This window comes from Echinops telfairi, unplaced genomic scaffold (assembly GCF_000313985.2).
Source record: "Echinops telfairi isolate 266 unplaced genomic scaffold, ASM31398v2 ScPeMD7_7420;HRSCAF=8458, whole genome shotgun sequence".
Taxonomy (NCBI): domain Eukaryota; kingdom Metazoa; phylum Chordata; class Mammalia; order Afrosoricida; family Tenrecidae; genus Echinops; species Echinops telfairi.
Genome location: NW_022111320.1, coordinates 24,215,709 through 24,243,530, shown reverse-complemented (window position 1 = coordinate 24,243,530; position 27,822 = coordinate 24,215,709). Strand labels below are relative to the sequence as shown.

At 37.5% G+C, this 27,822-nt stretch overlaps 1 protein-coding gene and 1 non-coding gene across 3 annotated transcripts in view; one reads left to right on the top strand and one right to left on the bottom strand.

The window, feature by feature from the left end:
• LOC101639733 (programmed cell death 6 interacting protein) overlaps positions 1-27,822 on the top strand; it is a 64,838-nt gene that overhangs the window by 20,956 nt on the left and 16,060 nt on the right. Inside the window, exons 3-12 of one of the 2 annotated variants that reach the window (XM_004704061.3) lie at positions 981-1,050; positions 5,253-5,380; positions 7,587-7,740; positions 9,689-9,789; positions 11,969-12,100; positions 15,828-16,050; positions 17,354-17,477; positions 19,933-20,110; positions 22,200-22,311; positions 23,340-23,509. In XM_004704061.3, coding sequence (XP_004704118.1) covers positions 981-1,050; positions 5,253-5,380; positions 7,587-7,740; positions 9,689-9,789; positions 11,969-12,100; positions 15,828-16,050; positions 17,354-17,477; positions 19,933-20,110; positions 22,200-22,311; positions 23,340-23,509 — 1,392 coding nt within the window. The remainder of the gene's footprint in view (positions 1-980; positions 1,051-5,252; positions 5,381-7,586; positions 7,741-9,688; positions 9,790-11,968; positions 12,101-15,827; positions 16,051-17,353; positions 17,478-19,932; positions 20,111-22,199; positions 22,312-23,339; positions 23,510-27,822) is intronic. The other variant, XM_004704062.2, reaches the window with a different exon arrangement.
• Positions 7,286-7,420, bottom strand: LOC115872155. The gene has a single exon (XR_004047693.1). It is a non-coding gene; the product is annotated as a small nucleolar RNA U109 (small nucleolar RNA).

The window sequence follows — 27,822 nt, the reverse complement described above, 5'->3', positions numbered from 1 at the left end:
TTATACTGAGTAATTTCAGTGAGGCTGAATTCTTTTTGTGGAACTCTGGTGGAGTAGTGAGTTTCACTTGGGCTGCTAACTGCAAGAGTAACAAATAGAACCCACCAGTTGCTTTTGCTGGAAGAAGAGGAGGCTTTCTGCCCCTGTAAAGACGTCAAAGTCTTTAGAGACCTACAGAGGCAATTAGAATCGTCCTGTAGAGTTGCTGTGAGTCAGAATTGACTCGATGGTAGTGAGTTTGAGTTTTGATGGAAGTTTTTGCAATCTTTTTAATGTGGAGTACTTTAAAAAGCAGAGTGAGATGCATTTGTTAGAAGTAAGATTTTTACTGACTTATACATGCAGAAAAGTGGACAAATCATGTATATAGCTTGAATCTTAGCACCATTTAAATCAAGAAATAAGATATCTCATTCCTGAAATTCTATGTACCATTTCCCAAAGGTAGCAGTTCTCTAACCCCTGTCTTCATGGAATTGTTGTTTTCTGTTTTATTTTCTTGGGTGTCTACAGTACATATTTTTCACTTTTGTTTCTGATACCTTATTTGACAGGTGTTCATGAAGTGCCTGCTAGTTCAAACCATTGTCTGTTTGTAAAGATAATGGGGAGCAGGCAACATACATACAATTACTAAGGCAGAATGACTATTTGAAATACCCTAATGCCAGCATTTAAACTTAAACATTTTTAATATACATTCCAGGAAAAGGAAGTTAGTTGGTTAAAGGAGCTAATATTTTAGACAAATTGAAGTTTTTGTTCTTTTCCTCATTGTGGATTTTCTTGAAAAAACAACAACAACAAAACCTTTATTTTTTAAGTTTAATTTTATTGGGGGTTCTTACAGCTCTTACCATATATATATCCATTGTGTCAAACACATTTGTACATATGTTGTCATCATCTTGAAAAAAAAACTTTATTTTTAATGAGTTCCAGGAAGGTAACCTAATTTTCTATTTTCTCTTTCTATCTAGATTTGTTTGACATTTACTTGGAAGGATGCTTTTGATAAAGGTTCACTTTTTGGAGGATCTGTAAAACTGGGTATGTAGTTTATATAAAAATAAAATGATTGGATACTTGGTTTAAGTGTTTTGTATTAGGACTCTAAAGATGCTCTCTGATGACTCTTCATGAGTAGTAAAATTTTTAAAACATTGTATTGAACTGAGCTCACAAGTTCATAGTATAAAGACCACAGACCAGACACTTCTAATGGTTTAATCAACAGGATTTTTGTTTTTTTTTAATCACAAACTAAATAGCAGGGGAGAGAGTAGAACAAAAACCATCATCATCAGCCAAAGTTCCATGAAGGTAGGCTGTAGTTCCATGGGGAGATACTAGGATCACATCCAAACCTGTGCCACTTTGAACCATGGATGAGGAACCCCAAAATTCCTACCTCCTGAAGTTGTATATTAGTAAGCCACAATGCACTTATAGAAAGAGAATAGAACAGTGGCTCTCAACCTCCCTAATGCTGCGACCCTTTAATACAGTTCATGTTGTGGTGGCCCCCAACCATACAATTATTTTCGTTGCTACTTTATAACTGTAATTTTGGTACTGTTATGAATCGGAGGACTCCTGTGATTGCAAAGTAGACTATGAAGAATTTGAATATATTCCTTTTATAAATATTAACAAATAGCAAATATATATTGAGCACAGCATTGTTGAGGAAAGGCATTGTAATTACTAGTTGAACAAACTGGTTGAAAAAGATTAAGTGAATTCCCACGGTTATGTGGTTAAGATGTATTGAAGCTGGAACATGAATCCAGAAAGCCTGCCTCCACAGACTGCAGGGAAACAGATGACTGTGAGGGTGCTGGATGATGAGGAGGAGAGATGATGAAGTTAGACGACACAGTGTAGGTAGGTCAGGAGAAGGGAGGGTTTTAGAGGTGTTTCAGAAATGGACTGGATGTACTTTCAGTAAAGGGAAGAATAGGTACTGCTTGAGTGTTTACTGAGACATGCCATGGAAGAAGCATCTGAAGGTTTTACAGTTACGTAAAGGAAGAAGTAATAATTGGTTGGGTAGTAGGAAGATATGTTTTAGACAGGTTAAACTTGGCATTTTGTGTTACATCTGGATAGAAATTTCTTTTGACATTTGAAAATATGGATTTAAATCTGTGAAGATGTAGAGAGAGATAATTGGGAGCAGTTATTATTAGGTGATATTAATTTTATCCCTTCTGGTATACTGGACTGAGAAGGCTTGAAAGCCAAAGCTAGGGGGTCTATTATTTAGAGGAAGAGCACTCTTAAAAAAAATAGAGTGAAAATAAAGTAGGAAATGGTTTATCAAGATATCTGGTAGCGAAAATTAGGAAACAAATGTCATTCAGTAGGGTCTTGGTTGAATTAAGAACGGACCATCCATTCATTAGAATTCTCTATAACACTGGGAAATGAGGTTGAGAAAGCGTTCAGTTCTCAAAGGATCTAGCAGTGATGTAGTCCAGTTGTTCCCACACTTGGCTGAATGTTAGAATTATGTGGGGAAGGGAAATTTTAAAGAAGGAGAATGCTCGATAATGTCCCAGCTAATATTACCGTCGTTGAAAACTTCTCCAGCTGATGGTTGGCTCGGTTGGAGCATCGCTGCGTAACTAGGCTCTTCTTTCCAACCATCCTGGCCTCAGTGTATTAGGCTAGTTGTTGTATTATTTAAAAATTATACGTTTTTAGAACTCAAAGCTGTTGCTCCCTTGCCTTTTTGTATCTAGTGTTATTTATGAAAAGTATTTGTTTATTTGTAGCTGATCTGTTTTCTTCCTCATAGGAAGATTTTTATGATCCTTCATATTTAGAATCTCAAGAGATCTAATTGTTTATCATTTTGTTCATTGTATAAGGCATTTGTTGATTGGACTTTCAGTTTGAAGGCTCATGTCTTCATTAAGGCCTGGGACATTGTCTTGAATTTCTGTGAGAATTTCCTAGACTCTTTTTTTTTTCCCTTTTCTTTTTGGATTGCTCTATTAGTTGGCTAATCTGAGTTACTCATTTATAGCACCATCTTTCACTTCTGTGGCTTTGTATGTTTTCTGGGCGGCTGTCAAATGTTACTGTTTGCTCTTTTCCTGACTCTTGTGAACATTTTTCAGCAATCAATTTGTTAATTTCCAAGAGCCTTACTCTCTGATTATTAACACCCCCAATATCTTGTTACTGTTTTATGGCTGTAACATCTTCTAAAATCTCTCAAGGGTTCTAATTAAGATTTTTGAAATGTTGCTTTTTCTTCCTGGAATTATCTTTGCTAACTCTAGCTTCAATTTTCCAATTCATCTTGAACTCTTCCCTCAAATCTGATTATTCTATATTTTCCATATATTTTTTTATTAAGATAGTTAGGACAGTTGGTGTATATGTTTGCTTCAGAACTAGGGTAAATATGCTAGAATTGGATGTGATGAAAGCTGAAAACTGGTGTATTAGTCTGAGTACTTTGGAGAAACAAATCCACAGCAACTCATGTATAAGACAGAGTTTTATGTAAAGAAAAGGTGCACCACGAAAACATCCCAACCCAATGCTGCCCAAGCCCACAAGTCCAACATTAACCCATTAACCCAACACCAGTCCACAAAGTCCTCCACCTCACAAAACAGAGGCAATGATGCCGACTGCAGGAGGAAAGCTGAGTCAGTGAACAAACAAGCATCTCAGCACTAGCAGGGGTCTCCACACGACTGCTCCAGCACCCAGGGCTGCATTGGGGTAAGTCCATGTAGCTTCTCCTTGGGGATGTCTTATAGGAAGTCAATCTTGCAAGCTGAAGCAGGGAACTACTAAGGCAGCTGCACCCTGCTGCAACCATCACAAAACAAGAGACCCAAGAACTAGAAAGGCGAGGCTCACCACCCATTTATCCCTCTGCCTTTCAATTAGCCCCACATGTGATTATCGGCCAGGCTGGCACAATTAACTAACTCAACTGGCTATTATCACTATGGATTTTACCAAACTGATTCATTGCTGTTTTACCCTGTGCGGAGAGTTTAAATTTCTACCTCCCCCCTACCCAATACCAGAGTCAGGACCTACTTTTTAACAAAAGCCCCTACACATAAGAATCACTTGAGGATCTATAAGAATCACCTAGGGATCTTGTTAAGCTGTAGATTCTATTTCGCTATACCTGGATAGATGGGCAAATTCTCAGCAATGGGTCGAACCGGAATGAATCATTTCTAAGCCCTAAATATAGGGTAGTTCAGGTTCTCCTAAATGGTTTGTTCATTCATTTTCTTTCTTTTTTTTTTTTTAAACATTTTATTAGGGGCTCATACAACTGTTATCGCAATCCATACACACATCAATTGTGTAAAGCGCATTTGTACATCATTCTCAAAACATTTTCTCTCCACTTAAACCCCCAACATTAGGTCCTCATTTTTCCCCTCCCTCCCCGCTCCCCCCTCCCTCATGAGGCCTTGATAGTTTATAAATTGGCATTTTGTCATTGTTCATTCATTTTCATTGGAGTGAGTGCCTGGCATATATAAGGCCTTGAAGGCCACTGTGATTGGATTTTACATACAAGCGAACAACTGCCAATGGGTCATTGCTGACTCAATGACGCTGTAGGACAGAGGAGTAGAACTGTTTCCGAGGATTTCTGAGGATGCGAATCTTTTGAGAGGAGATAGCCTCATCTTTCTCCCATGGAGTGGCTGGTGGACTTGTACTGTTAACCTTGAGGGTAACAGCCCAACTTGTAACACTCAGTATTGCCAGGGCTCTACTTCCAAGTCTTAGGGAGAACTAGTTTTTGTAGATTCTCGTGTTGTATTTTAGCCAAACCAGTCTTCGCACCTTCTGAAAAATGTATGGGAACAGGAAGTGAAGTGTGAAAGGACAGCTAGAAAGTGTGTTTGTGTTGTTATGGGCTTTTAGTAATGAGGACTGGTGTAAATGTAATTTTGAGACGTGTTAGCAGAAGGGAAAAAATTTAGTTGAAGAAATTAAGCAATGATTTAAATATTTTGAAACTGATAATAGATAATAAAGAGGAGAAAGAAACATTTATTGATGATTTGAGTTTTAGATTGTAGAATATTGTAGAAATAAATGCCTGGTAGGACAGTTCAAAATATGGAACACATGATAGGTGAGAAAACAGATCTGGAGACTTGGTTTTGTGAGTCAGTGGAATAGAGACCACAATATTTCTCATTTATTTTCTTTGTGAAATGTGATAAATCTTTTTCAATTTTTTTTAACAGCTCTTGCAAGCTTAGGTTATGAAAAGAGCTGCGTGCTGTTCAATTGTGCAGCCTTAGCCAGCCAGATTGCAGCTGAACAGAATCTGGATAATGATGAAGGCCTGAAAGCCGCTGCGAAGCATTACCAGGTGTGTATAAAAGCAGTTACTTCATACTGTTGACGCCAGAAGTGGGTTAAATGGGAAATATTGGCTTTTAGATGTATAGATTCTTTTTGATACAATGGATGCTTTTTTGACAAGTAATGCACATTTTAAAATAAATTGGTTCATATTCTTGAGACTGTTAGATAAATTACTTACATATAGACTGGATCTGTTTTTCTCATCATTGTATACCCAGCTGCACTTAGCACAGTGCCTGGCACATCAGAGAGCCTCAGCAAATGTGGATTGAACAAATGACAAAATCTATGAGACGAACTCTCTGATAAAGCTTGCTTTTAAAGAAAACTCATTTAAAAATTTTGTATGGGTATATTTTCTTAAAGTGAGGCACACATAAAATTTTACTAGTGTTACAAAAATTATGATCTCAAGAAAGTCAGTTTGATTTGAAGACTGGATTGGCCATGCTCAAATGTAGTCAGATAAATAGTTATTAATTTGGCTAAATTAATATTTTAGTTTCTAATCATTTAGTAATATGTTGTGTTATTTTATAGCTGTTTTTTACTCAGATTTTTATGTTTCTGTTTTAGTTTAAGAAAACAAGTCATATAATATAATTGTTTTTCCATATTTTATACATTGAATATTATTTGACTTTTGGTTAAATCTTGTGAAGTAGGCTTTATTTTTTATTTTATTGAATTAAGCTTTATAATGTGGAATCTGATCTCCCCCCCAATGCACTTTTTTTTTTTAACCAAAGGAAGAGTCTATGAATGCTGCTTTAGGAAACTGAAGGGAAAATACACTGGTTTGCCATATTTTAGATTAGCATCAATGACAGGCATGGCATGTACATGTTTTCCTTTTGAGTCCTTCTATGGCAAATATTCTAAAATGTACAAATAAAGTAAATTTTTGTTTACCTTTCTGTTAACTGGAACCTAATTGGCATGGGAGATTCTAGAGGGCCTTCTGAATGGAGGAAGCATTCCATTTGTGAGTGTTCACAACAGATCACCCACCTTGTTTGCTACCAAGAAGGCGCCCTGGTGGTGCATTGGATTACCATTTGGGCTGGTAACCACAAGGTCAGCGATTCAAAGCCACCAGCCATTTCGCAGGAAAAAGTTGGGGCTTTCTGCTCCAGTAAAGAGTTACAGCCTCAGCAGCCTGCAAGGGCAGTCAGTTCTACTTGTCTTATGGGGCCATTCTGGGTTGAAATCGACTTGGCAGTGAGTTTGTCTTTTGGCTTGCTGCCAAGAGGCTGGGCTTCTGGACAAGTTCTTTGTCTTCCCTAGGCTTCCAGTTCCTCTAGCCTTTGAGTCTGTTAGATCAGCTGGTCACTCCATGTAGATAATCCAGTTTCACAGTTTCGTATAATTAACTCTGAGTTACCTCTGTACATTTTACCAAAACAGTCCCAACACAACCTTTTGAGTCCTGATGGGGGAGCATTATCACCAGAAAACTAGCAGTGCTCTACTTCAAAAGACTAGGTATATGTGCTATGTTGGATTGTCTGTAGACACCACCACTGTTGCCAAATTGTTTCTGATTCATTGCGACCCTGTAGAACAGAGCATTTCAAAGCTGTGAGTCTATGGAAGCAGACGGCCACATCTGTCATTTGCAGAGTGGTTGCTGAATTTGACCAGCTGAGGGCTTTAATTACTGTGCCATTGGGGCTCCTTTCCCCTAAGCATACCAGGCTTATTTATTTGAGAGTTCAATTAATTTGGGATTAAACCAAGAGTATTTTAATACAAAAAAAATTTCAGTGACATTTAACCCCACTGCTATGCTTACACCAGCTTTGAGTGAGTGTATCTGAAAGTAACCTCACATTCATCTGCCTGGTTCTTACCTTTGTTTTTCCCTGTGATTTACTTTTAATCTTTCCTACTGTAATTTTTTTTTTTCTTGTGTAAGAGAAATATACTACTACTCAACCTCTACTGTAAGGTTGGTAGCCCTGAGAACTCCTTTATTAATGTAGCATGTTATGGAAGTCATCCTGCTCCTAACGGAATGAGGAGCAGATATTTCCACATGCAGCCTACTGTAATTTTATAAAGTTTTATTGAAAAGTGTTTTATATACTGTGAAAATGTAAATATTATAACTGTCCATTGAGGTGACATTTGAAATGGTATTTATGTGTAAGAGAAAATTCTTGCTGAGGTATGTGGATAAAAATTATTTTCTCCCCTCCCCTCTCTAGTTTGCTAGTGGTGCCTTTTTACATATTAAAGAGACGGTTTTATCTGCCTTAAATCGAGAGCCCACCGTGGACATATCTCCAGATACTGTTGGGACCCTCAGTCTTATCATGCTGGCACAGGCCCAAGAAGTGTTTTTTTTAAAAGCCACAAGAGGTAATTCTATTTTGTCTTCCATTTTGTTGCATGTGCAAGGTGGTAGACTTTTAAATGAAGAAAGTGATTATACCCCCCACTATCATGATGCAAATTCTACCTTGCAAGTCTGGCTAGACCAGAGGATGTACACTGGTATGGGTTGGAACTGGAAACACAGGGAATCCAGGACAGACGATCCCTTCAGGACCAGTGGTGTGAGTGGTGATACTGGGAGCATAGCCGGAGAGTGGGTTGGAAAGAGGGAACTGATTACAAGGATGTACATGTGACCTCCTACCTGGGGGATGGACAATAGAAAAGCGGGTGAAGGGAGACGTCGGACAGGGCAAGATATGACAAAATAATAATTTATAAATTATCAAGGGCTCATGAGGGAGGGGAGGGAGAGGAAAAAAGAGGACCTGATGTCAGGGGCTTAAGTGGAGAGGAAATGTTTTGAGAATGATGAGGGCAATGACTGTACAGATGTGCTTTACACAATTGATGTATGTATGGATTGTGATGAGTTGTATGAGCCTCTAATAAAACAATTAAAATAAAAGAAAGTGATTATAATATAATATGTTCAATAGAGAGCCTTTTTTGAACTTCACCCATTGAATTTTCCCAAATCCTTAAATATCCTTAAATATTGAACCCTGGAATAGTATTAATTTAAATTCGTGGTATCAAATATTTCATTCATCTTGCACATATTTATTGGGTGCCTACTGAGTGCCAGTCACTGTTCTATTCTAGATATGAGTGGTCTTAGCAGTTAATAATGTCCCTATATTGAGGAAGGTTACATTTTTTGTGGGGAGTGACAAAACAAGAAAGAAAGAAAAAGAACTCAAGCAGCTCTGTGCGCTTTCCGAGAGATAAGTGCTATGAAGACAACAAAACTGTGATAGTGGCTAGATTTCTGGTTGTGGCAGAGGTGTGCAGAGGGAGTTAACACTAATTTAGATTAAGTGGTCAAGAAGGGTTTCTTTGAAGAGATTATGTTTAAACTAAACTCATTTGACATCCACTCAGAATGCTGAGTATCTTGCTGCATGGATGAGGGAATACGAATAATTCTTATAAGGCCTGTTAGTATACCTACTCCTCATTTGTTGATTATCTAGTTATCGGACACTTTGCATTTTTGGTGACAGTAGAATTTCTAGAAATGAACTATTTTATGCATTAGTGACATGTCTGACAGCAATGAATGCCACCTTGGGAACTGACGGTTACATTTATGTGTAAATGTTGCCGGGCCTTGATTCTCACTTACATGAAGTACTCATCCTCCATTTTGTGAACTGATGTGGTCATCCTCCGTTTTTGCCTAATGCTGATTGATGCATAATAGCCTTGTCCTTGGAACCTAACTGTTACTAGGGAGTGGGGAGTAAGAGAAATTGGAATATGAGTTGAATGTATAAGTGCAGAGACATTTAAAATAAGAGAATAGTCATCGTATGGAAGAGATAGATTTGAATAGTTGTTTGTTTTAAAAAAAATAGCTTTATATCGTGATATAATTCAGGTACAGTAAAATTCACCCTTTCAAAGTGTATGAGGGGGCTTCAAAGATTTGTAGAAAAAATGGAGTTAAAAGATAACAATTTTCCCACAAATTATTTGTAGTTGTCTCATGCCATTAACAATTTTTAGTGTATTCATAGAGTTGTGCAATCATTACCGCTATCATAATTTCAGAACCCTATCATCACCCCAGAAAGAAAACCCATACCTATTAGCAGTCACAGGGGCCCATTCCCCCTTCTGCCTAGCCCCTGGCAGCCATTTACTGCCTCTACAAATTTACTTGTTGAATAATTAAGTTTTCTGCAGAAACATTTATTTCATCAATAAGGTTTTTAAGACAAATGTACAAACATACAGTGTCATCATCATAAGTCAGGTTATCTCATGTTTACTCTGATGCTAATGATCAATGTCCTATTCATTGCAGATAAGATGAAAGATGCCATCATAGCGAAATTGGCTAATCAGGCTGCAGACTATTTTGGTGATGCTTTCAAGCAGTGCCAGTACAAAGATACTCTCCCCAAGGTCAGTTACTGCTTTTCACAAACACGTGACCACGTGGGAGTACTTGGACATCTGGGTGTATAAGATGCAAGTTGAAAATTGCACACTATTATAAATTTGAAATTTTAAGATAAGCAATTTGAGGAATTATTTATAGAAATAGTTTTTTTTAAATTTAAAATGCATGAAATTTGTTTTCTATTTAGAGGATGCCTTTGTTTTTGCCCTAAGCTAAAAGTCGTTCTTGAAATTTTTGACTTATCTTCAAGCTTTTGATTATCTTCAGTAATCTTAGCACATGGGAGAATTGTAGAGTTCTGAGTCATTGGTGAGGTGGTTCAAGCACGTTGATTATTCATTTCTCATTATTGTCCGGTTTTCTTAAAGCCGAGTCTTAACATTCAAAAACAAACATAATGAAAATGAGAGGAAAATGATTCATCAATTAGGTTAGTATTAAATTTTTCTATAGGGATAGAAAATAAGGCTATTATTGGGCAGCTGAGGGAAAACAATGATCTTAACATGTCACAGGTTGTCTTGGGGTTTAAGTAAGCTTTTCTGAAGTGGCGATTGAAAAGACGGTTCAGCTTTGATGATTTGTAAATGTCAAAGCAGATAACAAGTAAACTTAGGGTGATTAATAAAAGAAACAAAGATTGTGTAGAATGTCGCGTGTTCCAAACTGCTCTCTTTCAGAATTAGTTTAATCAATATGATAGCATATGGTTGCCTGATAGTTTGTAGGAACCTTAATAAATCTTATTCAAGAATCTTTGGAAGTTATGAAATTTTATACAACTCTGAAGTGAAGTAAAAGAGGACCTAAGTGCGCCAACAGTAAGCATTGGTCAGAAATGAATAATAATTGATGTGAAGATACCTGTACACTGAAAGTATCCCAAGAGGCAGTAGGAATTTGCCCGGGGATCTTGAGTATTCATTACATTACCCTTCAAAAAGAGAGTTAGGATCTCCACTCACCTTTTTTTCACCTGGAAGACTTCATGTTCAGCGGCAGTTACCGTTCCATCGGATTGGGCCGTTAGTTCAGTCCTGTCACGGAGAGAAGAATGTCTCCCACAAAGACTTGGAGTCTACCTCTGCAGCATTTCCTGGTATTCCTCCAACATCTCCTGTTGAAGTGCCGCGTTGCTCCAGGGTTACTTAGAGAACTGGCAGTCTGAGATCTTTCATTGCTCTGTTTTGACTAATAAAGCTCAGAAGGTATTTTCATATTCTGGTTATAAAATCTGCAAGTAGTGATCCAGGAAGATAGGAATCATTCGCTGGGAGACAGGAGAGCACACCAGGTAGCAATTCACTTTTGGATATTCTTTATTTTGTCTAGTATTTGTCCAGTGATTGTCTAGTATTTTTTGGATTTCATTAGACACGAACTGCATAAAAATACTGAGGTTACTGTTTAGTAGTTGTCATTTGAGGAGAGCCTCTCTGAATACATAAATGCTTTTCTAGTTCAATCGTATCTTTGTGTCTTTTAAAGTGAATTTTGACTAGAATTTTTTTCAGAGCAAAGTAGGACAAAATGGCACTATCATCTTGTTAGTTTATAAACTTAGTGCATTTGTCTTTCTGCCATTTGTTCTTGAGTATTTTGATACTGAAATGTTAATGGTTATACGATATTTAATACTTTTTATGTATCTTTTATTAAGTCTCAGGATATTAATTTAAGTGGGAACTTATTTTACTGTCTTTTGTCTTTTAAACATGATGAAACAGTCAGCTATAGAGCATTTTCAATAGTATATGTGAGTAATGGTGGTTTAGTTACTTGTTAAGAAGGGCTGGGTAATGACTCCTAAGAAAGCTGTTAAAGCCCTGTGCTTGGTGTTCCTCTGAATGTCCATTCTACTCTCTTTCTAATGCATGCTTCCCTTTCTTCTTTGTAAACAATATGTTGACATCATGGCTCAATTAAAGAGAATTGCCAAAACTGCAATTCACTTTAAATAACTTTTCTCTTTTTTTAAATCTTAATTTCAATTGGAAGAAAAAATTGAATTCGTTAAATTGAATCCATGCAAATTCATGTGGTCTTCTCTGTTTACACCTAATGACTAACGTGTCTCTAAGCCATTAACGGGGTGATTCTATTTTCTGTCTCCTTTCCCTTTTTCTTCCTGCATCCCATGTTGTCTGTGGTGATTTGTGTGGTTGGACTCTCCCTGGTCAGTATTTTTATTTCCAGGAGGTGTTCCCTGTCTTGGCTGCAAAACACTGTGTCATGCAGGCCAATGCGGAGTATCACCAGTCTCTCCTGGCGAAACAGCAGAAGAAATTTGGGGAAGAGATTGCAAGGTTACAGGTGAGTGTCTTTGAAATAAGTAATTTGAGTCTCATTTTTTCCTAGTGGCATTCTCAGTTTACTCATAATAGTTTTTTCTTTATGTTTTTAAACATTTTTAGGTTTATCTACGACATGCCTTTTCTTTTTCCTTTTTTGTACTGGCAGTGTTTCATTCTGTTTTCTATCAGGTTGCTCCGAGTTGGAACTGACTCGCTGACACTAACCCACCACCAGCACCACGACTGTTTTATTTAAAGTGATCTCAGATAAACCACTTCATCCTTAATGTGTATTACTACAAGATGAGGATTAAAACATAACAAAGCCACAATGGCATTATATCCCTACTAGCAGAATTATTACTGATGGGACAAAATAGTAACTACCCCTGGGTAATTCAAGGCACTCTGGAGGCTCTATGGGATAAGCACTGGGCTGCGAACTGCATGCTCCGGGCCCACAACTACCAGCTGCTCTGAGGGCAAAAGATTTACAGTCTCAGAAACTTTGGGGTCAATATAAATTGGAATTGACTCCATGAAAGTGGCTTTCACTCATAATTCAGTATTATTCAAATCTCTTTAATTTTTGTTTATTTTTATAATGTCTTTTTACAGTTGGTTCAGTTCCAAATCTGGATCCATACAAACTTCTCACATTGTATTTGGTTGGTATCTCTTAAGTCTTTAAATTGTCCTCAACTGTCATGTTGAATTTTCTTTACTTTTTGGTTCTGTATACTTCTTCCTCTGTTAATGTTTTGATGTCTGTTTGCACTTTTGCTCCTTTAGTAACATTTCCGTGTTCATTTCTGTGGTAGTTACATAACCTGTTGTCACTTTGAGAGGACTGGGAGTGAAGGGGTGGAGTTCAGCCTGCCAGTCGGGTCGGAGGTTGATGACCTCATCTGGAGGCACAAAGGGGATAAATAGCTCCCTGGAGGTGGGACACAGGCTCACTCCCTGGGAGACATTGCAGCTGACAAGAAGCAAATTTAGAGACACTTATATGTGTATAAGAAAGAACTTTATATATATATATACACACACACACACATATATATAAATAAATAAATAATTGTACGTTAAGAATAATTGTACGTTAAGAAAACACCCAGCCCAGTCCAGATCAAGTCCACAAGTCCGATATTAGCCCATATCTCCTTCGTGCCTCCAAATGAGGTCATCAACCTGCGACCCGATTGACAGGATAAACTCCACCCCTTCACTTCCAGTCCTCTCAAATTGACAACAGGCTATATAACTACCACAGATGGCTTGTTTTAAACCCAGTGGATGTCAAAAATGACGTCAATCCCCAGTTTAGATTTTTAAAATTATAATGAACCCTGTTAACAGACACTCACATTTGAATCATAAAATACTATCAACATCTCCCCCCACCTTTTCTATGCAGATCCATTAGGAAACTATGCACCTGATTTTCATGGCTTCACTTAGTCATTACTTAGCCATGTCAAGAAAGTCACGACCCCCTGGTTACTTGTCTGTGTTTACTACATTGTTTTTGTATCGAAGTGACCCCATTTTTAGAGTAGTTGATTTTCTAAGGTTTTCCTAGTATATAAATATTTTTACCTATTTCTAAATTTTTATCTCTGATTCTTTTGGCATGTTATATGGTCTTGGTGGGTGATACTGATGATTTAGTTTTATTCCTCCTCTAGGAATTAAACATTTTTCCATTAAGCATGATATAAATCTTGAGGGTTAAACAATTGTATTTATTTCTCTTCCACTAATGTTTTTAGAAAAATCAAGAATAATTATTGAATTTTATAAAATGCCTTTAAAAATCTATGGAGAAAATTATTTACTTGATCAAGCCATTCTTGAAATATTTACCCATGGTCATTGACTTGACAAGTGAAACCCTTAAAGTTACCCTATATGATGGAGTAGAACTCCTTTATAGGGTTTCCAAGCTTGTAAATGTTTATGGGATTAGAAATCTGGGGAGTAGCTGGTGGTTTCGAACTATTGACCTTGCAGTGATCAGCCCAGTACAGTGTAATACATAACCCATTACATCACCAGGGCTTCTTAATTCTATTGAACTCTCTCAAACTCACTGCCATTGAGTCAATTCCAACTCACAGTGACCCTGTATTACATAGATAAACCAAAAACTCACTGCCATGAGTCGATACTGGCTCATAGCTACCCTGTTGGACAGGGTAGAACTGCCCCTGTCTGAATTTTTTTTTATGGGAGTAAAAAGCCCTGTCTTTTTCACATAATCAAATGATAGTTTCAAACTTTGTCCCTTGAGGTATTAAATATAAAGTTAAGGAAGTTTTATATCTTTCTGGCAAATCATCCTTTTAAACGTATGAACTGAATTTATTGATTATAATGCTTTCAGCTGTATTGCCCGTTTATCTAATGCTAGTATATCTAATAACTACCTAAGTAATGTAATTTGAAACGTAAATTGTGTGAGATATATTCTCATCTTATACACTCGAAGAAGAAACTTTAAAAAATTTCTTATTCACTATGGGACAGATACATTTCTTTGTTAATACTTTGTTGCTGGACGTGTAGCCCTTTGAACTTCGTGTTATATATAATGTGAGGTGGTAAAGGAGTGCATCTCTGTTTTGGGTCCTGTGCTTTTTCCTAAGCTCCCACTTACAGGTCTCCATAAGGGATTTTAAGATGCTACTTCCTTGGGTGACAAAAATAACCCAACAACCAACTTCCTTTTTCTCATAACTATCACTTTGCTTTTGACTTTCTTATTTTAATGGCCCGTGACTTTCTTGACAATTCTTTTGTGTTTCAACAGTGTGTTAGGGTTCTCTAGAGAGAGAAAACCAAATTGCTGATAATATATTTATAAAGATAATTAGATATATAACAAGAAATGAACTGTTAAATCATATACAGATAAATATATAATACAAGACGTGAACGGTTAAATTATAAAGCACTACAAATGGCTCACTGCAACTCACTCCCGTGAGAGAGAGTTGTGAGAGACTAGCAGTCCTTCAAGTCTAGTCTGCTGCCAGATCTTCCTCTATTTATAGAGAGAGCTAGGCTATCTCAGCACAGCAGCCAATCACAAGGCAGGTCACCAACTGCCAGCCAGGTCACCAACCGCCAGTCCCCAGCTCCAGAGAAATCTTAAAGGGACCTCAACTTACAGTGACACAGTCCACAGGCTAGGCGTCCCACAGGTAGTGTAGCCTTTAAATTGAGGCACAGGACAAGCAAGGCAGCCACACAATGGTCCCATGATCAAAGAGCGAGAGACAAGAAAGATGAGGCTCACCGAGCCATTTATCTCTCTGCCCTTCAGTTAATCCCACTTGTGTTTATCGGCCAGGCTGGCACAATGAACTATCTCAAACAGTGTCTGCTTTATAAACTAGTAGCCCTCAAGTCGATTCTGATTCATAGCACTAAAAATTGTTACAGTGCCAGACTGCCATCTTTCTTCTGCTGAGAGGCTAATGGGTTAGAATTACCAACTTTAAAGTTAGCAGCTATGTGCTTAACCGCCATGTCACCAAGACTCCTCTTCTGCTGTATAGCAATTTTCACTCTTTAGGTGTGTACTAATAGAATTCTTTGGTTATCCTGTCAATCAAAATGAGTGAAATGCAAGACCAACCTTTTTTTAACTGGTACTGGCTGGTATGCTTGGTTGAGAAGGATAAAGCAAAACACCTTTTTTGTTTATTTAAAAAAAATGGTGTTTTGTTTTTTTTTTTTAGCATGCAGCAGAATTGATTAAAACAGTGGCATCTCGTTATGATGAGTATGTCAATGTGAAGGATTTCTCTGACAAAATCAGCCGTGCCCTGACAGCAGCAAAGAAGGACAATGACTTCATTTATCACGATCGAGTTCCAGACCTGAAAGACCTAGACCCGATTGGCAAAGCCACACTTGTAAAGTCAACTCCCGTCAATGTACCCATCAGCCAGAAGTTCACTGGTATGTCAAGTATTCTGATGCTCTCTAATCTTCTCATCTTTCCCCAGCATCAATTTATATTTTGTAGCTAAAATCCCAATTGCTGTTGTATGCTTTGAATTTATTATTTGCATTCAAGTGGTTGAAAATGTATGTGATAATGAAAATTCGGTGCTATGTTATCTTCAGTGAAATTTTAAGACAGAATATAAAAATGGTAATAAAGCATATACAAAACACCCAACAGAATGGAAAACGTAAAAGATTGTGTATTTGAGTAATGATAAAGACTTGATAAGCATTTACTATTTTGTTCATGTGACATTATGATATGTCCATGAAAAACTGAGCATATAAATGTGATTCAAAATGTAAATGTTTGGAGCCATTTGTATTAGATAAATAATTATATTACCTTTGGGTATTATAAATACATATGTACCCGTTTCCCCCTCCCCTCTCCCGCCTCCCTCCCCTCCCCCCCACTGCTCTGGTCCCCTCACTTTCTGGCTTCTGCGCTTTCTTGCCCTTCAACCACTCTGTCCCTGGGATTCCAAACAATGCCCCACCCCCCAGTTCCCTATGTGAAGGGGGGAAAAATAATAAATATATATATTGATATATGCAATATATGATAGTTTCCAGCTGAGACCCTGAGGATGATAATCTAAGTCATTGGGCAAGAGTAGGTATTTGCTTATTTTCATTTAGAAAGTACAAAGTATTTATCATGTGCCATGCATTCTTTTAAGCACTATGCAAATATTAGCATATTTAATTTTCATAGCAACTTGAGGGGTAGGTTCTGTTACTATCCCTGTTTGATGGATGAGAACACTGATGTACAAGAGTGACTATGTAATTTGCCCAAAATCATTTAACTAGGAAGTGCTAAGCTGGAAATCAAACCCAGGGACTGTAGTCCACGCATTAATTAACAACTAAAAAAAGTTTTTTAAAAAAACGTGTAGCTTTTCCTTACCCCAAATCCCTCAAACTCAGCTTTAGGCATGCATGTTTAAAGCTAAGAAAATTATTTTCAAAGAAAAAGCTGTGATTATTGCCTCTTCCCATGAATACAGTAATCTAAAAACTATCTCCTTTTTTATGTTTTCAATAGTGATACAGGATTTTTTTACCTTAATTTTTTTGTGTGTGAAACAAAAAAAACCATTGGCAGATTAAATAAAGCAGTACAGATTTAGTTCTGATCTGATTTGATTGGAGATTGTCTCTGTGACTATCATAAGGAAAATATGAACAGTTCCTTTACAGTTTGAGTGTCTATCTTAACATTGTGTTGAGTGACCCCTTCCTCTCGCAGATCTGTTTGAGAAGATGGTCCCTGTGTCAGTGCAACAGTCTTTGGCAGCGTACAGTCAGAGGAAAGCTGATTTGGTGAACCGATCAATTGCGCAAATGAGAGAAGCCACCACTTTGGCAAATGGGTAAGTAGAGCCTAATTTTCATTAATTTGATTTTGGAGGGCTGACGTTTCCTATTTAAATTATTTTTTATTGCCATTTTAGTTTTTTGAGCTTGGGACTGTTAAGCTTAAGAGAAAGAGGAAATGTAGGCATACAGAAAACGCACACAATGGTTTTTTTTGGACACTATATTAATATTACCAAAACCAAACCAAATTCATTGCTATCGAGTTGATTGAAACTCATAGTGACCCTATAGGACAGAGTAGAATTGCCCTGTGGGTTTCTGAATATAAACCTCTATGGAGTAGAAAGCTTTATTTTTCTTTTGCTTACTAATACGAAGTTCTAGCCAAATATATTGTAGTTGGAAGAAATTTAAAAACCAAAGAAAGAAAGTTGTTGGAGGAAACCAGCCTCCAACAACTGAAGGGCCAGAAGGCACATATGTACTGCGATAAAATGTAAAGATGATAAAATATAAAGAAGACAGTAAAGTCATAGAGGACACAAGAGACAGGAGAGAGTAAAATAAAGGCGCCAGACACATTTTCTGGTAGCATGTTCAGCTCAGTTTCTCTTGATGGACCATGGGGAACTGAGTACGTTGGGGAATTGGGAGAAGTGAGAGCAAGCCTGTACTATCTCGGGATCTTTATAGGTAAGCTTAAGGCATGCTTATTCAGTGGTTACATACGTCACAAGGTGAGTGGTATCTACATTAAAAATCCCTGACCTCAGAGGTGAGGAAACCTAACAGCTGCATTGGGGGAAGGTATAAGGGGGTTGGGTGTCAGGGTGGCTGGGTGTCAGGGTGGGCAGAGAGAAAAGGATAATTGTCTGCTTCTGTAGGGAGATATAATCAACCATGTTCTCACTAAGGGGAGAATCTCTGTGAATGATTTTTAAAGCAGGATAATGTACTTGGACTTTACCTCTAACTTACTAAAGTGGAGGTTTTTCTACTGTGGAATACCAGCTTTCCAGATGCCCCCTGGTATAAGTTAGGGAATATAATCCTCTTCATATTTCCCTCAGTGTTAGTTTCCCCCAGAAAGTATCATTTTTATTATAGGCAGTGAGAAGTGGAAATGATAAGTTAAGATGAATCATGCATTTAGTATTCTGAATCAGTTTTTATTTTGAAGACTAAGGAAACGATCCATTGGCTAAACATTTTGTAGGTATAGTTTGCACACAATAGATGCACCCCTTTTATGCACATCTGCCCATGTTTATGAAATGTATCTCTGTAACCACCACTGTGATCAGGGTAGAGAATATTTCTACCCCCTAAAAATTTCTGTGTGCCTTTTTTCATTCAATCCTTCCTTTTCTGGCTCCAGACCACACTGTTCTTTTTGTCACTGTCGGTCAGTTTCATTTTTTGTATAATTGCACATAAAGAAACCATTGTAGCCATGTGTTGTTTTGTATTTGATTTTTTTTAATGTAACAATGCTTTTGGTTTTCATCTATGTTGTGTGCATCAGTTTGATCCTTTTTATTGCTAAGCAGAATTCCATTTTATGGTCATGCACCATTGGTGTATTCTTTTACCTCTTGAACAGACATTTGAGTTGCTGTGAACATTCTTGTACGAATCTTTATGTGGACCTGTTTTTATTTCTGTTAATAAATAGTTAGTGGATTTGCTAGGTTCTGTGCTTTATTTTATAATAATAAATTAGCAGATTGCTTTCTAAATTGATTGCCATTATACAGTGATACATGTATAATGTATCTTTATGAGACGTGCCAGTTCTCTGCATCCTTCCCAGGACTTGGTGTTGGCTCTTCTGTTTTATTTTAATCATTCTAGTCATGTGCACTAGTATTTCCTGGTGGCTGGATAAAACCAACCTTTTGGTTCTCTTATTTCATAGTAGATATGGGTATGTTTTTTCCCCGTCCTGTAAGCGAAGTAATTAACCGAAGGTTTCTTACTGTGCTGAGAACCAATGAGGATTCTCTTCACAGATCAACTGTTCTATTGACATCTTAGCTAGCCAGTGCTAAATGATAACTTTTATATGGTAGTTGATTTATTACTTATAGCAAGAAGAAGTATAAAAGAGAAAGTATTGGCCTAGATGTATGATTGTAATTTATAATTATTTCCTCTATAGGCATAGAGATGGAAAGAAGTTAAATATGAGCCTGGATCAAAACTGTACTACCATATAGGTTTAAAAAAAAAAACTTTTTAGCTTTTAATTTTGAAATGTGAGTTTAAGTAATTGTTAAAGGCTTTAATTTAGTCATGCTTTTTCTATTTCATTCATTTTTCTGTTTTCTATTTCATCTTTTTTCCATTGATAGTGCTTATTTATTTTCTTTTTGTGGACCTATGTTTTTATTTCTCTTAATAAAGTTTTGGTTTGGACATTGGAAATTAGTGGTTTAAAAATGGCCTAGACTGCTAGGTGGTATAATTATGTTTCATTTCATGTTAATATTTCATTTCCCCCCCCAGAGTGTTAGCTTCCCTTAATCTTCCAGCAGCAATTGAAGATGTATCTGGAGATACAGTACCTCAGTCGATACTGACCAAGTCTACATCTGTGATTGAACAAGGAGGCATTCAAACTGTTGATCAACTCATCAGAGAGCTTCCAGAACTATTACAAAGAAATCGAGAAATCCTAGATGAGGTATGTTGCAAGTGATTTGTTTTTCAAGTATAAATGTTATCGCTTCAGACTTTGTGGAACCATTGAGGCTGGATAAACCCCTGAAACTATTACTCTGATAGAATCTTTAAACCAAAAACATCTCCTAACGTCTTTAAGCCAAAAAGTATTTTGGATTAAATATTAAAGAGAACACCTTGAACATTGTACTCTGAAGAATTGTCTGTATGGATTCAGATTAACAGCAATTTGAAGGAGATTAGCTGGGAAATTTAGTAGGAAGTGAGTTTATGTAATGAGGGAAGGACACTTCAGGAAAGAAGGGTTGAGAGAGGCTGCATAGTTGAAGCTTCTAATCAGTGTCACTGAATTGCACATCTAGAAATTGTTGAATTGGTGTTTTGTTTTGCTGTGTGTATTTTCTCAATGAAACACAAAATACATGAATAAAACTAGAAACCACTGGTCCCCTGGTGTCCAGTAGGGATCAGGAGTGGAGGTTTTCTCTAGATATGTTTCCGAATAGTTATCACCTTGATTAATTAATTGTGGCCCAGGACCTGCCTGTCAGCCTTAAGAAAGAAATTTTGATTGAGTGAGAATGAGTTCATTTGTGTCTTAAGGGTAACTAAATGTGCATTAATGAAAGTCACAGGTCATTATGTAAAATTGAAATACTATGAGTAGGCAGTGTCACTTCAGAGTCTTTGTAATTAATCTTTTCTTTTCCATTCTGGACATAGTGGGTTTCTTTTTAGTCAACATAAAACCAGATAAAGAAAGTTAGGATATCAAATGTTCACGAGCCTGCTGCATATATCTTTCAGTAGAGATGGTATTTCATCAATAGGAATGAAAGGGTGAAAGGCTTTAAAGTGGGTTCAGCCAAATTGTCAGGATTATTCGTATTTTTTGGTGACTTGACCTGATCCTTTGGTTTGCTTGTACTTTTGATGCTATATCTAAGAGCCCATTGCTAAAGGCAAGAGCAAGAAGACTTAACCTTATGAGTTTTCCTATTTTACAGTTTTAGCTCATATAGTTAAGTCTTTATTCATTTACAGTTAGTTTGTGCATGTGGTATTCAGTAAGGTTTCATATTCGTTATTTTGTGTGTTTGGTTATTCAATTTTTAAACACCTGTTGTTGAAGAAAATGGTCTTGGAACCCTTGTCAAAAATCAATTGACCATTGATGTTTGGGTTTATTTCTAAACTTTTGATTCGGTTCCACTGATTTATATGTGGATTCTTTGCCTGTGCCACATTATCTTGATTATTATGGCTTTGCAGTCTTGAAATTAGTGCTTCTCCACCTTTCCTCTTTACAAGATTTTGGCTGTTCATGGTTGCAATCCCATATGGATTTTAGGATCAATTTGTCTATTTCTGCAAAAGGTTGTAAGTTTCATAGGGATTGCATTGAGTTTAAGCCACAGGTTTCCAAACATTTGGTCCACCGCCCCCTTTTTTAGGGAAAAAAAATTATTTAGTGTCTTCCTGTCAATTAAAAACGTTTGTACTATATATGGTCCATAATCCAAGATGAAGAGTAAGTATGTGCCTTTGTACCCCACCTCCCTTATTATTGTAGCTTCCAACAGGGGAAAGAAACACTGCTATCGATCAGTCTGTAGGGTCATTGTGAGTCAGAATTCACTTGATGGCAGTGGGCTTGTCTTGGGTGTTGAAATCATGTATTTTCATGTAATACATGTATTTCACGTATTAAAGCTGGTGTTCTCTTTTACTTTTTCTTTTTGACGGTTTTTATTTTTTATGGCTTCTGAGTGAGAAAGACCTGTTTAATCATATGAAATGTGTGATTATTATACTTGTTACGCATCTGTTAATGTCTCTTATTTATTTATCTGGTAACATCTCTTACCTGTTTTTTCTTATTTTACTGTATAGGGTAATGGGTAACAACATAGCCTTGAATTTACTTTAGATTCTCCAACTGAAATAGGCATCAACTTATATTCTATAATCAGTGTAGGTGTTGTCCTACCTCTAAATTCTCACCTAACTTGAATATAATCATATAAAAATATTTTAAATATTTTATACCAGAAATGATATCTCATTGTTGCTTTGCACTTTTTTACAAGTCATTAAGATTGTTGGATGAAGAAGAAGCAAGTGACAATGATTTGAGGTCTAAATTCAAAGAGCGCTGGCAGAGAACACCATCCAATGAACTCTACAAGCCGCTAAGAGCAGGTAAACGTGTTCATGAAATGACTTTCATTGAAGTAAATTCTTGATATGCATCCACTTTTTCGGTTTTGATTAAATTAAACCTGGTTTTGCTGATTAGTACTATTGTGAAAATCCATCTGTTTACCCTCTGTCCAATGTTCCTTAAGATAAAATAAAACGAAACAAAACAAATAATGGTAAATGTTTCTTGCAAGTTTAGATTCTTATGAAAGGTGAAAAGTGAAAAATAAAATAACCCTTTAACTCCTTTTTTCTATTCTAAGCACTGTGCAGTTTTAAGACCACAAACAAGACCATATTGTATGTATAGTTTTGTAATTCCTTTTAATAGTGAACTGTGGAAATAGTGATGAGTTGAGTTAACTTGAAGTTAAATTTGTTTTTATGAAACAATTTATTAATAAAATTTTGTGCTTCTTACAACAAATGGTGTCTTCATTATGGCTGGAAGGAGCCTGGCAGTGCAATAGTTCAGCATCTGCTGCTAACCAAAAGGACAGTGGGTCGAACCATCAAAAAGCATACAGCCTAGGTAACCCTGTGATAGAATTCTGTACTACCCTGTAGGGTTGCTGTGAGTTTGAATCGACCCAATGCAATGGGTTTTATTATGACGGAAGACTTATTTCTCTCTCTAAAAGGAATTAATGTTATTGATATTTTTCTAAAAATACCTATTGTTTGAAGTCAGGTAGAAACAGTGATCCTTTAATAGATGAATACTTTTACAATAAATTGTAGCAATTCTTGGAGTCGTCATTCTGTAGTCTTGAGTTGTAGGAAAAGTTTTGACTGACAGCTTTTATTTGGCAGATATAACTACTACATGCAATTTAAGGTATTCACTGTGCCTTTTCAAATGACGTTGTCTTTCCAAAAACAAAAATGCAGAATGGTAGGAGCTATGTTTTAATTTATACAGTGAATTTCAGCCTGTACAATGGAGTAGTACAGTTGACAGAGCTGCAAGTTCAGCTGCCCATGAACAGAGCAGTGTTGTGATTGGGGTTTTTCATGGTTTTCACTAGAGGGTGCGAACTTCAGAAATGTTTTGGATAAAGCTGTGCAAGCAGATGGACAAGTGAAAGACCGCTATCAGTCTCACCGTGACACCATTGCACTGCTCTGTAAGCCCGAGCCCGAGCTGAATGCCGCCATCCCTTCTGCTAACCCAGCAAAGACCATGCAGGGCAGCGAGGTGAGAAGATGGGGATGTGGATGTGTTCAAGCCGTTACTTGTAATGAACTTCTAATTTTTCTCTTTATTTTTTAAGGCGTAGAAGTAAATTGGAGTTGTTGTATTTAAAATACTATTATATATGCTGCTTGGTAGATAATTATATTAAATTTACAATTGAGTAATAATAATTAATTTTTTAAAAGGCAGTACAGAAACTTGTGAAGTGGCAGGGCTAGGTTTGACCAGGTGCTCATCTGATTACAAGTTCTTTGTGGTTTGAATCATACTATACTACCTCTCAGGAAGCTCTGGTAGTTTGTGTGCTCGACACTGAGCTGCTAACCAGAGGGTCTGAGGTTGAAACTCACCAGCTATTTGCTGAGAAAGATGTCACTATTCCCAACAAGGTTTACAGCCTTAGGAACTAAATATAGGGCCACTATGAGTTGGAATTGACTAGACAGTGGATTTGGTTTTTGAGTTTTAAAGAAGAACGTGCAAGTATTATTTAGGGGCTGGTCTACTGTAGGGGGATAAGTTAGAAAGCCCGAACTACACGGGAAATTAAGCTAAAGGGACAGAAATGCTGCTTAAAAGCTGAATATCCCAGTAAAGTAGCTTCTACAAGTTATCAGTGTTTTTCTTTACTTGTATTTTCTTAAAAACATATATTTATTCAGCCAAGAATTACTGGGCTATGTGCTGTATGCAAGGCAATATAGTATGTTTTGAAAAATGGAGAAAGATGAGGCTTTCCGTTCCCATAAAGATTTATAGTCACAGAGACATTATGAGTTGGAATCAACTTAATAGCTGTGGGTGTTGCTATGGTTAAAATGCTGGACTGCTAACCCAAGGATCGGTGATTTGAATCCAACAGCCAAGTCATAGGAGAAAGATGTGACATTCTGCTTCTGTGAAGATACAGCCTTGAATGTACTTGGGAGGCAGTTCTACTTTGTCCTGTAGGGCTGCTGTGAATTGGAATTGACTTCATAGAAGTTGGGCTTGGCTTTGGTTCGATCTATTCAAGGACAACTTTAATGTAAAGTGTAAATGAAAAGTGCCCCAGAGCACGAGTGACACACGTATAGGATCCAAGAGGGATTGAGAGAATGAGCGTGTTCAGAGAAGCCACTAGAAGGCATGTGGAACTTCAGTGGAACTTCGCCCCAGCTGCTGGGCAGCAACTCCGAAGGCTACACAGACTGGGATTCTGAAAAGTAAACCTGATGAGAACGGGAAAATGACCGGGTTCAATGGAGGGAAAGGAAAATGAATGAAAATTGCTTTGTGAGGGATAAAGATACAGGCAGATGCACAGAACGATTGCGGTTGCTTTTTATTTTATGGAAAAATCATTTACAGTATTCTCTATATTACTGTCTTGTGAATGACTCCGGCGTTATATTGGCTTTTGTACTTTGATTCTCCTATTTTCAATAGGAAAGCAAAAAATGATTTGTGCTGAATAGTCAGAATCAGCATGGACTGATCTGTTAAACTTTAGTCAGATATGATAATGGCTGTTTAATACGAAATGGGTTTACATGGGGGGAACCTTTATGATCTTTATGAAGTTATTTTACTGAGGTTGTATTTTCTTATCAGAGAAAATCAGCATTCTTTTATCATGCGCTTTTATCAGTGACTACAACCATTGTGCTTATTATAGCTGTTTCACAGAGTTGTAATAGTAGTTTTGGGCACATTTAATGGTAAAATAAAAGTTGCATTTGAATATTTCATTATTAAAGCAAAATAAACTACATGTTTTTTTCCATCAAGCATTTAAAAAAAAATCAATTTATTGAGGCTCATAAAATTCATCACATTACATAGATCAGTTGTGTAAAGCACATCTATACATTTGTTGCCCTCATTATTCCCAAAATTCGCTTTCCTCTTGGGTTCCCGGAATCAGCTCGTTTTCCTTTTTCCCCCCTCCCCCTCCCTTCCTCCTCCCCTCTCCCCCATGTACCCTTGATAATTTATAAATTATTATTGTATCTTATATTACACTGCCCGGCGTCTCCCTTCACCCACCCCTCTGCTGTCTGTCCCCCAGAGAGGAGGTTATATGTAGCTCCCTATGATCAATTCCTCCTTTCTACACCCCCCTTCCCTCTGGTTTCGCCACTGTCACCCTTGGTCCTGAGAGGTTCATCTGTCCTAGATTCCCTGCGTTTCCAATTCCCATCTGTACCGCTGTGCATCATCTGGTCTAACCAGGTCTGCAAGGCAGAATTGGGGTCCTGGTAGTTGGGGGAAGGAAGCGTTTAAGAACTAGAGGAAGGTTGTGGGTTTCATTATTGCTATACTGTACTCTAAGTGACTCATCTCCCCACTACCCCTCTGCAAGGTATGTCTAGTTGTCTAGAGATGGGCATTGGGTCTCCATCACGCGCTACCCTCATTGATGAGGATATGATCCCCCCCCGCCTTTGGTGTTTGAAGCCTGGTCCCCATCAAGCATTTTTTTAGGACCTAATCCAGACGTCATACCATTCCATAGTTCAGTCATATCAGTATTGCACAATCACTACCAGTTTCAAAATATTTTCTTCCTCCTTGTACTCCTTGATACTACTCCGCCTCCCCTGCCCTCCCCTTCTATATTGTCTCTAGAGTCACCCATCCTGGGTTTCATATATGAAAAACATAGAAAATACATAATAGAAAGTCAAGAAGGCTACCAACAGTGACAAAATGCCACAGATAAACCCCGATATGGGGAAACAAACAAACATACAAACCATACAGAGAAAATATTAAAAACAGATCAAGCATAACGTATATGTCACAAGGGAGATCAAATGACAAGGTTTTAACTATTTAAGTCAGATTTATCATTTTAATTTACTATATTTGTCTCTCCAATACTCTGTCTTATAACTAGCTTATTCCATCCTTAAATTATAGTTAGAGGGAAGTCACCAGAGGTTTATTCTCTGGAGATCCTGCAAATGTATTCTAGACTTCCACTGTCATCCATAGCCTTCTGCAACCAGAATCTCACAATTTAAGCCCTGATACTAATCCCTCTTTCGGATTTGGATTACGTAGTAATTAACAATTCTTGGATCTGGGATGTTGGTGTGCTTCTTCCACATGAGCTTATTGGACATCTCACTTATATGGCTGCTTGTTTGAAAACAAGCCTTTAAGACCCCACATGCTATTCTTTCTGATAGTTGGGCACTATCTAATTTCTTTACCACACTTGCTATAACACCCATATCTTCCATGTTTCCTTCATGAGGGCGAGTATCTAGCAGGGCCATGGTGTGAGAACTAATTGTTGTTCGATTGGAGCTAGGATTAAGTGTGAGGCCAAAATCCATTCCTGAATCTGGTTTTTTTTTTTTTTTAATCTGCTGCTGGCTCAATTTAGAGACATCCTTTTATGGTAGAGGATGTTTATGGATCATGTGCCTGGAGCATGATCTTCTGTTTATAGTGTTGTTGATTTTAGCCCACGGTAATAATTTTAAAATACTATTGATAAAAAGAGCTTGAACAAGTGTAGGCTACCTAGAAATCATAATACATGGATTATGTACAGAATAAATCCTTATGTGACTGGATGCTGTTTACATAAACAATGGGAGTTGATGGTCAGGCAAAAACTTAATATTTACTGATGATGTCAGACACTGGTCTCCCAGAATAATACATATCTTAATACAGAAAGTAGGACATTGAAGTAATAGGAAAATGTTAGTCTGGCTTCCAACAGTTCAATACTCTTGGTATAGGTATATTCTGCTTCTTCACATACCATGTAGTTTCAGTCTGAAGTCCTCAGGTTACAGGCATGGGTTTCCACATCTCATCACTCTGGTGTGGCCTTTGCAGCATTTTGTGCGCCTTGCAGATCCAGAGTTCAGTATCCCAGTGTTCTAGGACATGTTCTAGTGTCTTCAGTGGGTACACAGAAACTCAGATCAATGTGGCTTATTAGGAGGATAGTACCAGGCATACTACTCCCGCAGGGTCCTTAAAAGTGTTGTTGGTCATTTTTTTTCCTGCTAGGAAGGTAGTCCTCCCCACTTTCTACCAACAGACATGACCTTGTCTTCTCCAAAATGTGTATGTTCCCTTTCACCCCTCCTGACTTGATTTTCCCATCAGTATTTTCATCACTCTGGTAGGAATGTCTGCCAGTCCCAGGGAACCTTGTCTCACCTTTGCATGGGAGCCACTAAGAGGTCATCCTCCCCTCTCCCTCTCTTGGAAATCTGATCCCAGCTGATGTGGGGACCCCTCCACCAAAGTGGCCTTCCGAGAGAGAGAGAGAGAGAGAGAGAGAGAGAGAGAGAGAGAGAGAG